Source organism: Phacochoerus africanus, chromosome 15, assembly GCF_016906955.1.
Source record: "Phacochoerus africanus isolate WHEZ1 chromosome 15, ROS_Pafr_v1, whole genome shotgun sequence".
Taxonomy (NCBI): Eukaryota; Metazoa; Chordata; class Mammalia; order Artiodactyla; family Suidae; genus Phacochoerus; species Phacochoerus africanus.
Genome location: NC_062558.1, coordinates 88,595,050 through 88,611,634, shown reverse-complemented (window position 1 = coordinate 88,611,634; position 16,585 = coordinate 88,595,050). Strand labels below are relative to the sequence as shown.

The following is a 16,585-nucleotide window of genomic DNA, read 5'->3' as shown; positions in this document are numbered from 1 at the left end:
TAACAACTTGAATCAGGATGAAGAATGAAAATTTTGTATTGTATTACCTCAGTGTGGTCCATACAGACTAAAAAAAATTTTTTATTTCATTATTACTATTTTTTGGTCTTTTTTGTCTTTTAGGGCTGCACCTGTGGCACAGGGAGGTTCCCAGGCCAGGGATCAAATCGGATCCTTAACCCACGAGTGAGGCCAGGGATTAAACCTGCGTCTTCATGGATACTAGTTGGGTTTGCTAACCGCTGAGCCATGACGGGAACTCCCAGATTTTTAAAAAATTTTAATAGCAAACAATGACTACCTGGGAGTGAGGTGGCAAATACAAATATTACTATTAATTTAACTCATCTTTAAAATTATGACAGCTTTGGTTGATGCTGATCAATAAGACATGTAGCAAGAAATGTTAAGAAAAAGATGTTTTATTAAATAATATGCCATTTCACACACAAAAAAGTAGCTTTTGCAAGAAGATTCTACATTTCAAGCATGGAACAATTAAAGAAAGGAACAAACCTAAGACAAAATATAAAGAACACCACAGCTCATGGCAACACCAGATCCTTAACCCAATGAGTGAGGCCAGGGATCAAACCCACATCCTTATGAATCCTAGCTTGGTTCGTTACCACCAAGCCACGATGGGAAATACTCATATTTCTTGTTAATACACATTAACCATCACTGAACAAAACATTACGAAGAACAATGTAGTCATAAACTTAAGAGAATGAAAATGTTCTAAAATCCTTTTGCCAAACTAGTACAATCTCAGAGATCCTACTGTGGCTCAGCAGGTTAAGAAGCTGACTAGTATCCATGAGAATGTGAGTTCAATCCCTGGCCTCGCTCACTGGGTTAAGGATCTGCCACTGCTGCAAGCTGCAGCATGCAGGTCGGCAGTTACAGATCCAATTCAGCCCCTAGCCTGGGAACTTCCATATGCTGCAGGTGCAGCCCTTAAAAAAATTTTTTTTTTTTAAATAGTAATATCTCAGTTTAAATAGTATCTTCAGTTTAAAATACTGTCCTAATTCACCTAGAGATTATCATATTAAGTGAAGTAAGTCAGAGAAAGACAAATATATGATATCACTTAAATGTTAAAAATGATAATCTTTTTATCATCTTATAATCTTAAAAAATGATAAAAAATTAACTTATTTATAAAACAGAAATAGATCACAAAAATAGAAAATAAACTTATGGTTACCAAAGTGGATAGTGGAGGGGGGAATAAATTAGGAGTTTAGAATAATTTAGGATTAAATACAGGAGTGTGTATATGTTAGGGATTAATATATATACACTACTATATATAAAAGAGGTAAAACACAGGGAACTATACTCAATACCTTGTAATAACTTATAATGAAAAAGAATCTGAAAAAGAATATATATATATATACTTATATAACCAGATGACTTTGCTATACACCTGAAACTAACACAACACTATAAATTAACTATACTTCAATTAAAAATAAAAAAATTATTGTCCTAAATCAACCATACAGGGAAAAGGTCATGTGCAAACATGCAGCTGAATTGATCCTAAGAGTCACCACAGTAACTTTCTGTTTGGGAGTTCTAAGCTGTGAATGAACAATAATAAAATTACAATATTGGTCATAAATAAAACTTTCAGTACTCTGGAGAAATTTTAATAATCAGCACACAGAGATTCCCATTTATGTTTCTTTTTTTAAATGATTTTAATTTTGTCCATTATAGTTGGTTTACAATGTTCTGTCAATTTTCTACTGTACAGCAAAGTGACCTAGCCACACATATATACCCGTTCTTTTTTCCACATTATTCTCCACCATGTTCCATCATAAGTGATTAGATATAGTTTCTGTGCTTTAGAGCAGGATCTCATCGCTTACCCACTCCAAATGCAATAGTTTGCATCTATTAACCCCAGACTCCCAGTCCATCCAACTCCCTCCCCATTTATGTTTCTAAACTTTTTTATGACAAAATTTTTTAAATTACTGACATTTATTCCTTATTGTATTTTAAAAGAGGAGTTTTAATTAAAACTAAGTCTCGAGTATCTATTACTCTGTGTCTTAGGCACTAGGTCAAGTACTTTAATACTTTATCTCGTTTAATCCTCATAAGATCTAATTTTGTGTATCATAATGCCTATGTTACAGATAACCAAATAGTTTCAGAGAGGCTGATATTTTACATAGACTTGAAAATGTTTCTATCATAGTGAAGTGTAAAAATTATTTGGCATGTGTTTGTCCTCTGCCTCTATATTTAAAAGCTATGCTGGCATACTGAGCCTAACTGTTCAAAAGAGGACATGAGTTGTAAGAGCAACTGTAAGAATAAGTATTTGTATATATACAGAAACAAATCACTAAAAAAGATAATACTACTTAAATGAACACTGATTTACCTTGAACATGAGAAACGATGAATAAATAGGCTCCCAATAATCTGATGTAAATATATAGCTGAGTCATTGTTCAATTTTAACGTTTCCTGTACACTGTCACCTTTAATATTTAATAACTGGTCTTGTTATGTCACTAATTTAAAAGATTTTTATTCAATGAGATTTTCTTGTAAAAGGTCTCAATCACTTGACAATGACTCCAACTTCCACTGCTTTCTCCTGACTCCTGAAAGATAAAAATGTTTTAAAAGTAATGAATATAAATGAATTCTACAAAGTTTTCAAAATATTAAAAGAGGAAAAACAAATGTCCAAATATACCTTTAAACAATGAAATACATTCTTAAAGATTAAAGCTATCTTTAAAAAAAAAGGACTGTAATTCAAAAACTTAAATAGTTTAGTAATAGGTTGTCACCACTCTTGTCCTTGGATTAACCATGTGCAAAACAAGGTAAGTACACCAACAGTCTCAAGAGTCTTTTCTGACTGCTCCAAAATGACTAAATTATTTTATTGCTACTAAGAAAATTTCTAAATACATTAAGAATAAAGCAGGAAGAGGTGAATTTAAAATACTAAGTTTTTCACTCATAATCATTCAAATCCTACTAGATGTGATAATAACACCTTGAATCTTTCTAATTAATAACTTACTTGGAGTTCCCGTCATGGCTTAGTGGCTGGGGAACCCGACTAGCATCCATGAGGGCGCGGGTTTGATCCCTTGCCTCGCTCAGTGGGTTAAAGATCTGGAGTTGCCATGAGCTATGGTGTAGGTTGCAGACAAGGCTCAGATCACTGGCGTTGCTGTGGCCGTGGCATAGGCCGGCAGCTGCAGCTCCAATTCAACCCCTAGCCTGGGAACCTCCATGTGCCACTGGTGTGGCCCTAAAAGACAAAAAGACCAAAATAAATAAATAAATAGTAATAATAATTTACTCTATAGATAGAAGAGAAAGCCCACCTAGAAAAAAATATTTAAATATGCACTAAATACATCATTACAGCAAAAACAACAGAAACATATCTCCCCCCACCCACCTTTTTTGGGCCATACCCGTAGCATGCATAAGTTCCCAGGCCAGGGATCAAATCCACACCACAGAAGCAACTCTAGACACCAGATTCTAAACCTGCTGAGCCCCAAGAGAACTCCAGAAATATATCTTAAAACAAAATTACTTCCCTAAAATACTATAAATCTGACTTCATTAGGATAAAATTGAACTTTTAATATGGATGACATGAAATATAACCTCTCCAGTTAAGGTTTGGCAATTATAAAATAGTTAAATAAGTAATAGAAAAGGCCAGTTTGTCTAAAAATGAACATGATTCTGTTCTTCCCCCCATCCTACTGGTTCAGATAATTTGATTTTGTTGACTTCAGCACAAACTATTCCTGAATGAAAAAGATTTTTTTATTTATAAAAGAATTATCCTTGCAGGATTTCTACCATAAATAATCTGAGCTTCTATTTTATTCATTTAAGAATTTTCCACTTCAATTAGCTTTCCAAAGGCACTTGCAATATAGAGGAAATAAGGTTTACAGAGAAGTCAATTATATTGTGCATTTTATATACAGCTTAGTTCTAAAATCTCTGCAATTTCTCACTATAAAATTACTATAAAATTAAATTGCTTTGCATCTACATAAAGCTGAGATAGGATGTCCCATTGTGACTCAGCAGAAACAAATCTGACTAGCATCCATGAGGAGGTAGGTTCGATCCCTGGCCTTGCTCGGTGGGTTAAGGATCCGTTGCTATAAGCTGCGGTGTAGGCTGCAGATGCGGCTCAGATCTGGTGTAGCTGTGGCTGTGTCGTAGGCCAGAGGCTACAGTTCTGATTCAACCCCTAGCCTATGAACCTCCACATGCCGTGGGTGCAGCCCTATAAAGGCCAAAAAAAAAAAGAAAAAAGAAACAGCATTGAGATTGAAGAGATTGTTCTAGGCATAAAGAACAGACTATACAAAGATCTTGAGGCAGAGAAGAGCAAAGAACAATGTTTCTGAAATGCTAAGAATGTTTGGAAGGGGTAATGTCATGGAATATGAGGCTGAAGACATAAGAGAGTCAAGGACCAAGCCGGACAAGATCATATGAAGGATGTGAGATTTAAACATAAGTGGGATGGGAAGGCAATTATTTGATTTCTATGTAATGAACTGGAGGAGACAAATGCAGAAAGAAACAAACCACTAAGAAAGATATTTTACCAATTTAGGAGAAAGACAACAGTGGTTAACATTAGGGTGGTGATGGTACAGTGGATGGATTCAAGATAAACTTCAGGGATTCAACAGGCCTTCATAATGAACTAGATGTGGTGGTAAGGGAGTGAGGGGTCAAAGGCTGTCCCTACATGTCTGGCATGAGCAATTACTGAAATGAGGACAAATGAATTTTGAAAGGAGAAGAGATCAAGGGTTCAATTTTATTTATTATTTTTATTTTTTGCTTTTTAGGGCCACACCCACGGCACATAGAAGTTCCTAAGCTAGGGGTTTGCAGCTGCCAGCCTTCTGCAACTTGCCAGAGCAAGTTGATACCTGAGCCACATCTGCAACCTACACCACAGCTCACGGCAACGACAGATCCTTAACCCATTGAGTGGGGCCAAGGACAGAACCCACATCCTCAAACCCGATACTAGTCAGGTTTGTAATCCGCTAAGCCACAACAGGAACTCCCAAGGGTTCAATTTTAGACATTTGAAATTTCTCAAAAGGAATGTCTAATGGGTTTTTGGTTCTGAAACATTTGGGACCAAAGATATAAATCTATTATATCAACAGTATAGAGATATTTAAAGCTATGGTTCTGTAATGAAATGCCCTTCTAAGAATGAAAAGAGAAGAGGTCCCCGGAACACCAATGTTCATTTAAAAATTGTATTGATAAAAACATTAACATCACAAATATTTATTTGGCATTCACTGACAAAATAAGTTCACAGTTCAGGTTCTATTATGTAAAATATTAATGTAGTGTGCATTACCACAGCTGGAATATGAACTATAGGCAAGTGGTATTTTTTCAGAGTTAAAAAAATCCCCACCACAATCTACCAAAAGATCACCATGGTGACAATATGTCCAGAGATGTTCTGAAACTATTTTCAAAAGGTAGAGCCCAATTTCTTCATTCCCACTGGACTTAATGACTCACTTCTGACAAAATAAAGTAAGATGGAAACCACAGTTTGTCTTCAGAGACCAAATCATAAAAGGCATTTCAGATTCCTCCTAGATCACTCTTGAAACATTCACTCTAAGAGAAGCTAGCTGCCATGTCATAAAGACACTCAAGCAGTTTTATAGAGAGACCCATGCAGCAAAGAACCAAAGCCTCCTGCCAGTCATGTGAGTGAGCCACCTTACACATGGATCCACCAGCACCAGGGAAGCTTTTAGGTAACTGTAGCTTTCACAGACAGCTTAACCACAATTTATGAGACCCTAAACTACAACCATCCAGCTAAGCCCCTGGTGGATTCCTGATGGTCAGAAAATGTACGAAATGATAAATGTTGAATGTTTGAAGCTGCTAAGTTTTGGGTTAATTTATTGGGCAGCAGCAGATAACACTGATTGCTATAATACAATCATGATGATAAATTTGCTGAAATAAAAAAAACTTAATCACTGTAAATTATTACAAAGTCAACCAAAAGACAGAAGTCTGGAAAACATAGTCAAGTCAGAGTGTTACAATAAAAGTATAAGATAGTCACAATGCCCAAAGAACTAACTGGATAAGATAACTAATATCCTTCTTCCAAAGGAGTAACCAAAAGTATGTTCTGTGTTTTTAAATTATCTCAACAAGTAAGGCTCATGTTTTGGGGCGGGGGGCGGGGGGGGGGATGACTGTCCCTAGCTTTATACCGTACACTGTTCATACACTGCTATCTTTGCCCCTTTAAACTATGGATTCCAGGAGTTGCCACTGTGGCGCAGTGGTTAATGAATCCAACTGGGAACCATGAGGTTGCGGGTTCAATCCCTGGCCTTGCTCAGTGGGTTAAGGATCAGTGTTGCTGTGAGCTGTTGTGTAGGTTGCAGATGTGGCTCAGATCCCAAGTTGCTGTGGTTCTGGTGTAGGCCGGTGGCTGCAGCTCTGATCCGACCCTTAGCCTGGGAACCTCCATGTGCTGCGGGAGCCACCCTAGAAAAGGCAAAAAGACAAAACAAAAAACAAAATATGGATTCCATAAAGATGACATCAGTTTTGTGTTCTAAGTAAAGCATTTTTCATATAATACTCTGGCAAATTTAAGAAAGTAAATTCTGATGTCAGTCTATTGGTTTCAAAAATAAGCTCCAGTATTTATTTGCTACATAATTTGGGGGACTTTATTCAAGCTATCTAGGTCTTGATTTCTTTAGGAACAACATGGGGACAGTAACAAATGAGTTAGTGACTTTCATCTCAGTACTAAACAATCAATAAATAACAGATGTTAGTTGTTATTGTTATAACTGTTGTTATTAATAACAAATATTGATGACTTTCCCTTTATTTGTCCCAGCATATTAACTGTTTCTATAATTATGATACAGAAAAAATAATAACCTTATTTGGCAACCACTCCGGAAACTGAGTATTTTATAATTCTAACATCTGAGGATAAAATTATTTTTAAATTCCTAGAATAATTCATTGGAATTTTTATATTAAAATTTAAAATATCTCTTCTTGCAATATAAGGAAATGCAGACATTCGAAATACTGCATGATTAAAATTTTTAAATGATGCTCATGTTTAAAAGCTATTATTAAATAATCCAGAAAGCCTCTAGATAGATTTACTTTTCCATTGTCATATATAAGCAGATTTGGTAGTTTCTTCTTCAGGAAGATAACACTATGACAAAATTACTCAATAAAATGTATGTAAATAATTTATTTTTAAATTAAAAAATTTAAAGCTTTACAAACAGAAAGCTAAACCAACAGTTCTAATCAGGATTAAAAAAATAAAATAAAACAGGAAAAGGCTGAAGTCAGCTGAAAAAACAGACTAAAGTCATTCTTTCCTCTTCCTGTTAAGACCCCCACCCTTAATTTTTACTCTCTAGTAGTGAAGTTTGGGAATTTTCAACAAGCTGGCTAACTGCCAATTCCATAAAGTAGTAAGGAGAAAACCCCCCTTCTAGGGGTCCCTCCCCCTAGGCAGCTCCAGGCGCCTGGTCTGACAAGCTTTCTGAGAAGGACTAGACTCACTGCAGACTTTCTGGCTCCACAGCCATTGTTTGCACGGCTGCTTTGCTCCGGATCCAGAGCTTGGATTAGCATAAGAATATTGTCTTTTTCCTTAACAAGCAACTCATCCATCCCTTCCCCACTTCTAACCTCAACTCCCAACAATCCCTAAGCTAATATACACACATACAAATGTGTGTAGCAACACTACTCAAGTTATTTTTATATCATTGTAAAAGACAATCTCACCCAAAGCTAAACATAAACCCTTAAGAAAATAACACGCTTAAATAAATAGTTATGCGAAGCTATCTGTGATAATACACAGGAATCTCACCAAAAAGCCTGCCTTGGAGTCCATGCTGTGAGAACTTGTGAGGGGTGAGACATTCATAATGAGGTCTTTAGGAAAGTCTGAAAAAGGAGCAAAGATAACCATCTAGCTAAATTCTGACCTACAGTAGGGACAAAGAAGCTCCACTTTATAAGACATTTCCGTCACTTATCACCCTGAAATTACCTTCTGACTAGACCAACCCTTTCCCCAATGCTCGAATTATTTATTCAAAGCAAATTTAACACATTTAACCTTTGTTTTGCTCAACTGCCTCCTCTTCATTCAAAACCTTTCACTTTTCTTCTGTGCCAAGAAACTGTTTTCCCCAGCACAAATGAAATTCTTCCAGAAAAAGAGGCAAGACACACTAGTATGGCATTATTATAATTGATGCACATAGGTTTTGTAGCCCTCACTAGGGGCCTCAATATTAGATGCACAATAAATACTCCTTGGTTTATGAACTATTTTAAAAAATAGTAGATAATCTATTTTCAAAACACCATTTACGGAGTTCCTGTTGTGGCTCAGTGGTTACAAACCCAACTAACAGCCACAAGGATGTAGGTTTGATACCTGGCCTCGCTCAGTGGATTGTGATATAGGTTGCAGATGAGGCTCAGATCCCATGTTGCTATGGCAGTGGCATAGACTGGCAGCTGCAGCTCCAATTCAACCCCCTAGCCTGGGAACTTCCATATGCCTCAGGTGCAGCCCTAAAAAACAAAATAAAAACAAAAACAAAATAAAAAATAAAACATTACAATGTAGTTTGTTAGTACTACAAACTAACCTCGTTTCTCCAAAACTTTTTGTTATAGATTAAACCAAAAAAAAGTCACAAATAATTAGAACTAGATTATGCTATAAACCCATCTTTGGCATATCAGTGCTCAGAAGAGAGTCATATGCCAGTAGTTAACTAAGGAAATCTGGGTGTTATTCTTCTGTCTCTCCTCTGGAATAGGCACAAATGACCAAAAAACAGGTAAAGTGGAGAAATGCCTGGGAGAGAAGAGAATTTGGTCATCCCTATAAGTAAGTATAATATACCCCATAAACATATTACGGGGAATGGTAAACAATACTCTTTGTGTTTCTGCATAATATTTTTATAGAGATGAACTCAGTATAATGTGGTAGTAAATAGTTCAGAGTCCAGCATAAGACAAAGCTAGGTCTTTTGTGTGATTACATGAGAGAAACATAAACTATTTGATGACAACTTTACCTTAGCATATCACCATCTTTATAATCGCAAGTTACTTTTACATGCATGATACCATATGTATATAACCCTAATAGTAAATAAATTTATTCCTGCTTTTACAGGGAAAAAGATTCAGGAAGCTAAAGTGATTTACTGAATTCTATATAATAGCTAGTAACTTGAAGGACAAACTAAAAACCAGGTCTTATACCCTCAGGTGCAATGTTTTATTCAGTAAGTACATCCAAAGGGAAACACATGGTTTTTTTGTTTTTGTTTTTTGTATTTTGTCTTTTTAGGGCCACATCTATGGCATATGGAGGTTTCCAGGCTAGGGGTCAAATTGGAGCTGTAGCTGCTGGCCTACGCCACAGCCATAGCAACTTGGGATCCAAGCCATGTCTGCAAACTACACCACAACTCACAGCAGCTCCAGAACCTTAACCCACTGAGCAAGGCCAGGGATCGAAGCTGCATGCTCATGGATACTAGTTGAGTTCATTAACCACTGAGCCATGACGGGAACTCCAGAAGTTATTTTTTAAATTATTTTTTTATTGTGCCACATAAGATTTTATCTTTACAACTCTGCAAGGAAAAAGTGAAGCTCAGCAGCTAAAAAAAAACTTGCTCAAGTTCACACAATCAGTAAGTACCAAGTCTGCTGTTGACAAAGCCCAAATTCCGTTCATTATTGCATAGTCAGGAGCTAGTAGGTAACGAGAAAAAACAAACAAAAAAAAGAGAAGCTACTATGCACCCCTTATTACACTACTGCTTTTCAGCAGAAACAAAATAACATCCCCCCCCCCCACTTTCCCCCAAACCTAACTACTCTACTTTGTGACCTCGAGCTGGGGTTCAACGAAAAAAAGTCTTTTACCAGTTGGCTCCCTGATAGGTTCTGCCAAAAGGGGAACTAGAAAAGGCTAGAGGAGGGAAGAAGGGACTTTCATCTTCCTGATTTTGTTGTTCCTGTCAGTTACCTGAACAACACTCTTAGCTTCGGCAGCAGCAGTGGACTCCACTTTCCAACTTCGCCCATACTCCCAGAACCAGTCTCACGGCCCCCTTTCAGACCGAATGGTGCCTATAATTTAGGATCTGAGTGTCAGCTCCTCACGATCCCAGAGCAGGTCCTCAGGTGCCTGCAGTAAGCTGATGGGGCTCAGAGCTCCCTCTACAGAGGGAAGGGTCACAGCTCCACGGGGTACTCTTTCTCTAACCTTCTAGGTTTTGAAACCTCCACCTCTTAGGGGTGGTATTTGTTTTCCATAATTACTATTTAAATTCAGTGTTCCTTTAGCTTTTTCTTTTCTTTTCTTTCTTTTTTTTTTTAGGGCCCCACCTGCAGCATATGGAAGTTCCCAGGCTAGGGGTCAAACCAGAGGTACACCACAGCCACAGCAACATGGGATCCAAGTCGCATCTGCTACCTACACTGCAGATGATAGGAATCTTTAACCCACTGAGCAGGGCCAGGGATCAAACCTGCATCCTCATGGATACTAGTCGGGTCCATTACCTCTGAGCCACAATGGGAAAGTCCTCCTTTGGCTTTCTCAACCCTCTTACACCCATGCAGTCAATTCCCCATACCAAATTCTCTCTTAAAATAACCAGTGTTGGTTGTGGCTTTCCTGACTGGTCCCTGATTGATATGAATACTTTCAGAAAAAAAAAAAATCTTGGAGAGTAAATGAATGACTACATCCATACATACCACGCATAAATTTTTATACATATTCACTTCACCAAAGAAGAACCAACAATATATGTGTAACATTTTGTAAGGGCTTATAAAGTTATGTTGTAATGCAGATATTCAAAGAGTATTCTAAGATATTCTAACTTTAGGAATAAATTCTTTTAGACTCAGTACATTTCACTTTTCTTACCACAGATAATTTTATCAAAGTTAAAAATTTGTTTAAGACTAGTTGGTCTTTCTATTCTAACCTATGTGACGCCCAAGTCAAACTGCTTAAAAGAGTACTAAAATTTAACTATCAAAAGAGATTTCGGAGTTCCCGTCACGGCTCAGTGGTTAACGAATCCAACTAGGAACCATGAGGTTGCGGGTTTGATCCCTGGCCTCGCTCAGTGGGTTAAGGATCCGGCGTTGCCATGAACTGTGGTGTAGGTCGCAGACCAGGCTCAGATCCTTAGTTGCTGTAGCTGTGGTGTAGGCCAGCAGCTACAGCTCCAATTAGACCCCTAGACTGGGAACCTCCTTATGCCACAGGTACGGCCCTAGAAAAGGCACAAAGACAAAAAAAAAAAAAGAAAGAAAGAAAAAAAAAGATTTCTCTTTTCCTTAAGCAATGCTACATTTAATCAAAAACTTTGGAGTTAACTCAGTAAATTAGTTCAAATGCTAAATCAATTTTTAAAGGGAATATATCTAACGTCTAGAACTTCGGGGGTGGAAGGAATAAAAGCAGAATTTCAAAAATAACAAAAACAAACCCCTATTTCACTCAGGAAACCAAATCAAAATGTATCTCTGTTTAAGCCCTCAATATCGAAGAACATCCTTTCAAAAAGGGTTACAAATTTTTTGCAAGTATGTACCTCCCTAAGAAGATCTGGAAATAACTGCACGACTTTTTGGTTGGAACAATGACGGAGGTATGACAGGACAGTGACCAAGGAGCAAAATGGAAAACACAATGCAACGTGCAGGACAATGGTCAAAATAAAGAACTGCCTTAACCAAATGCCAACAGGGCTCTCCTGTTCTCAACTAGAATGAATTCTCGGATTCCATTACTACCTGAAGGCTCCTCTGAGGTTCCAGATGTTTAAGAAGCAATAGTATCAGGCCTCTAAGAGGGAAAAATTGCTTAGTCCAACTAATGGCTGAGTGCACTTTCTTCTCATTTGACCACTTTACAAAAGGAATCATATTCTTGCTGTTAACCACAGTGCTTATAGAATGCAAAAGTAATTTTAAAACCAACCATTTTTCTCCACTTGTTCTATTCGCAATTTTAAAAAATTCAGTGTACATGATTTTCCTAAAGCTCCAGCAGAGGCTCTGACCCACATCAAGCCAACCAGCATATTCTAGTTTCTATACCACAATGAAAAGTTCAGGGGTGAGCTGTTCTAAAACAGTCTAAAGACTTAAGCTGGTCCTGCAGAGACAAAGTCACTCTCTCAGACTGAATATGAATAAGAAAACAGCAGCCCAAGAAGCAGCTGGCAACTATGTTGGGATCGGAAGGAGAACCAGAAGCAGAGGAAGGAGCCAGATTCTCAGAGCTACCAATGAACTGCTCCAAGAACCTCACCTGAAACCATTGCTTAGGGACTTTTCAGTTAACAGCCAATAAGTTTTCTTTACTGTTTAGGTTAAAGAGAGTCAGTTTTTCTGTTACAACCAAAAATATTCTAGCTGACAAGAAGATTAAAAGAAAAGGTACACTTGAGTATTCTGAGTTAGATCAGCATAAAATTAGTACTTTTGAGTAAAGTCAAACATCTTAGAAAAGATACTTGATAACACACATGCAAAAATAGCTCAAATAGTATAAAAATTTACTTAATAATATAATCAGCAGCTATATAATTTATTACTCCTGGTCTTTCTCCTCTTACTCCTCCTCAAATATGTTAGACCGTCAGTCTCTCACACCACAGCTTACAGCCTCTCCTAGATTCCCAGGCCTGAAATCTTAGTCATTCTTGAAACTCTCTCCTTCCTTCTCATACTCCATATCCTGTGAGTCAGCAAATCCTGTTGGGTTTACTTTCAAAACATACCCAGAACCTATGTACTTTTCACTACAGCCACTGTTATTATCTCTCTGGTTCAAGCCACTAACACCTTTTGCCTGGATTATTGAAATAGCCTCCTAGAACTGGATTCTCTGCCTCTACCTTTATCCACGTACAAATATTTTCTTCACCTCCGAGGCAAATGGACGTTCCCAGGCTAGGGGTCAAATTGGAACTGTAGCCACCAGCCTACACCACAGCCACAGCAACGTGGGATCCAAGCCGCATATGCGACCTACACCATAGTTCACGGCAACACTGGTTCCTTAACCCACTGACCAAGGTCAGGAATCAAACCCATGTCCTCACAGATACTAGTTGGATTCCACTGAGCCACGATGGAAACGCTTAGAAATATTTTCTTAACACAGCTGCCAAAATGACGATAAAAAGCATATTATCATATCACTCCCCTTTTCAAAACCCTCCAGGTTCCCCCATTCACTGAGAGTAAAAGCTGAAGTCTACAATGGCCGGCAAGACTCCAACCCATTTACTTTATCAGCATGGGCCTCCTGGTTCCTCAAACACGTCAGGGATGGGCCTGTTGCAGGACCTTTACATGGGCAGACCCCTCTGCCTATAGCATTTCTCCCCAAAGTACCTGTATGACTTGCTACCTGACGTCTTCCAAGTGCTTATTCAATATTCCTTATTTATTCACGGTATTCCCACTCATCCTATTAAAAATGTAATTCCATCCACATCCCTGGCACACTCCTATCCTCCATCCTTGGTATTTTTTTCTTTTTAGCACTTGTCACTCTGTAATTTAGCATACAGTCTACCATTTGCTTTGTTTATTTCCTGCCACCTGCTCCAGAGTATACACTCCATAAGGGCAGGGATGCAAGTCTACTTTTTCACTTTGTATTTCTAGCAACTATAACAGCGTTTGGCACATAGCTGGTACTAAATAAATATTTGCTGAAGAATGACTGAATGTAGCAGAAGGAATTAAAGCATGCCAATTCCTTTTACTTTCATGTACCAATGAGACTTTCCCATAAGGACTTTGCTGTAGATAAACTATTCCATTTCCTTATCTCGACACAACTGAAGTGATACAAAAACCACACTACTTCCTTTTACTTACTTTGAGCCCTGACTTGTACAAGATCCAGTAAAAAAAAAAAAAAAAATTTTCCACTGTTTTCACTGCATATACTCGTTTGAGATATAAATTAAAAAGTCTTAAGAAAGACTTGTATAAGTAAACATCACTTCCCAAGTTCTAAAATACTGCCTAAAGCAAACAATGGCTTGTTTGCTTTATACTCTGACAGTACCACATAGTTATAGCAAGTTAAGTAATTGTGGAAATAACCATAGACAAAAAGAAAATACAGTTCTTTCTTTGGTACAAACAATGTGGTCTGACAATGGGAACTTTAAAGCACTATCTAAACTCAACTGCAATCTTTCAGTAAGTAGACACAAGGTTCAAAGGTAATATTTATATGTAAATTATAAGTCACCAAAGGCCCTGAATACAACTAGAGGGTGTTAAAGTCAGATTGCTAACAATTTTTCCCTGACAAGCAAGAACCAGAAACTAAACCTTGCAAACCTATAGGTCTAAGAAAGAACACTCAGAATTACAAATTCAGGCTTATTAAGGTGAAATCCTTGGCAATCCAGGAAGTTTTCCCCCTTGTGGATGAAATATCTCCATTTTATTTTCTTTAATATGTGTCAGAACATCTCTTAGATTAAAATGTGCTGGTGGTTTAGTGTGTTTTCATGAAGTTCTGTGGGATGGGACAGACTGTACATTAACTTGTCCCTTTTTTCCTTTTAGTACCTTTCTTTCAGCTCTGAGATACTTAAATACCTTTTCAACATGTATTTTTCTTAAAAAAAGAACCATAAGTAACATAGTCTTAGAGTTAGGAGACCTATGTTTCAGTTGCATATTCAGCCTAATTGGTTAGCTGATCCTGGACAACTCACTTCCCTTTCTAGGCCTCAGTTTCCTCATATGTAAAATAAATAATGCCATGAAGACTCTTCTGCCTCTCACATCCTATGAGTCTGAGAACTACACTCACTGAATACAGCGCCTCAAAGACTTCACCTAGGAATTATCTAGATGCTGGATAAAGCAGGGCAAATACCACTGAAGCTCCACCCTTTCCCTCTGAGCAAACCACTATTCTGAATGTGGTATTTAACACACATGTCTTTAAATGCTTTATATTACATGCGATGATATATCCCAAGCAATATACAGCATTGCTTTGCATACTATTAATTGCTACAGATGTATAAAAATTGTATCATCCTAGGGAGTTCCCGTCGTGGCGCAGTGGTTAATGAATCCGACTAGGAACCATGAGGTTGCGGGTTCGGTCCCTGCCCTTGCTCAGTGGGTTAATGATCCGGCGTTGCCGTGAGCTGTGGTGTAGGTTGCAGACGCGGCTCGGATCCAGTGTTGCTGTGGCTCTGGCGTAGGCTGGCGGCTACAGCTCCAATTCGACCCCTAGCCTGGGAACCTCCATATGCCGCAAGAGCGGCCCAAAGAAATAGCAAAAAAAGCCAAAAAGCCAAAAAAAAAAAAATTGTATCATCCTATAAGTATATTTTTATAATTTGCTTATTTTTCACTTAACACCATCCATGATTTCCATTGGATACGTATGGTTCCTTTTAATTCAATAAATTAAATAATTTTTCATTGTTATATAGTATTCAATTTTATAAATATTTTATAGCTGTATTTATCCATTCTCATGTTGATGGACATTTTAGGTTGTTCCCATGTTTTGGTATTATAAGCAATGCTCCAATAAATAAACTTGAATAGATGCTTTTGCTATTGTTTGGGTAAATAATTCTGAAGTATAGATTTCCAGAAGTGGGATTCTAGGTCTAATGGTAGTTTTGGTAGATATTTTGATAATCCCCGCTGGGATTGCACCATTCTGCTTCCGAATGTACAAGCTCTACCCTTTCCCTCTGAGCAAACCACTATTCTGAATGTGGTATCTGGATGTAAGGAATTTTTAAATACTGCTGAAGGATACAGAATAAACTTTAACATGTAGAAAAATAAACCACATTATGAATAGAGAAAACCCCAAGATCATGTAAATCAATTTTTCCAAAATTATTTATAAATTTAATGATATTCTTTATCACATTATAGTTCACTACTATTCTTTGTCTAAGAGTTTTCATCATAGATAGGATTGAATTTCATCAAGCACGTTTTCTCCATCTGTTGATGTGATCACAGTTGTTTTCCTTCTTCAATGTGTTAAAGGGTAAATTAATTAGTAATAATCCATATGAAAAGCTCTCTTAAGGATTAAGCCATCTGTGGGATGTTTAAAATATGTCCACAAATTTTTTCCTGTTCTTTTTTTTAAGAGGTGGAACCTAATTACTTTGAGAGTGGGCCAGACTGACTCTCTCCTAACAAACAAATATAATGAAAGTGACAAAGTGACAAAGTCTTCTGAGACTAAGGCTTGAAAGGCAATACAGCTTTCTCCTTGGATCATTTAATCTGAGGAAAGCCAGCTGTCATGGCTTGAGGACATTTAAGGAATCTCAAGAGGTGAGGAACAGAGGCATCCTGCCAATTGCCATGAGAATGCGCCATCTTGGAAACGGATGCTCCC

The 16,585-nt window shown here is 37.5% G+C and overlaps 1 protein-coding gene across 3 annotated transcripts in view; it reads right to left on the bottom strand.

The window, feature by feature from the left end:
• Positions 1 to 16,585, bottom strand: part of BMPR1A (bone morphogenetic protein receptor type 1A) — a 143,784-nt gene that overhangs the window by 29,128 nt on the left and 98,071 nt on the right. For all 3 annotated transcript variants that reach the window (XM_047760162.1, XM_047760164.1, XM_047760163.1), the window contains exon 3: positions 2,414 to 2,639. In XM_047760162.1, the coding sequence (XP_047616118.1) occupies positions 2,414 to 2,480 (67 nt within the window). In that variant the 5' untranslated portion in view covers positions 2,481 to 2,639. The remainder of the gene's footprint in view (positions 1 to 2,413; positions 2,640 to 16,585) is intronic.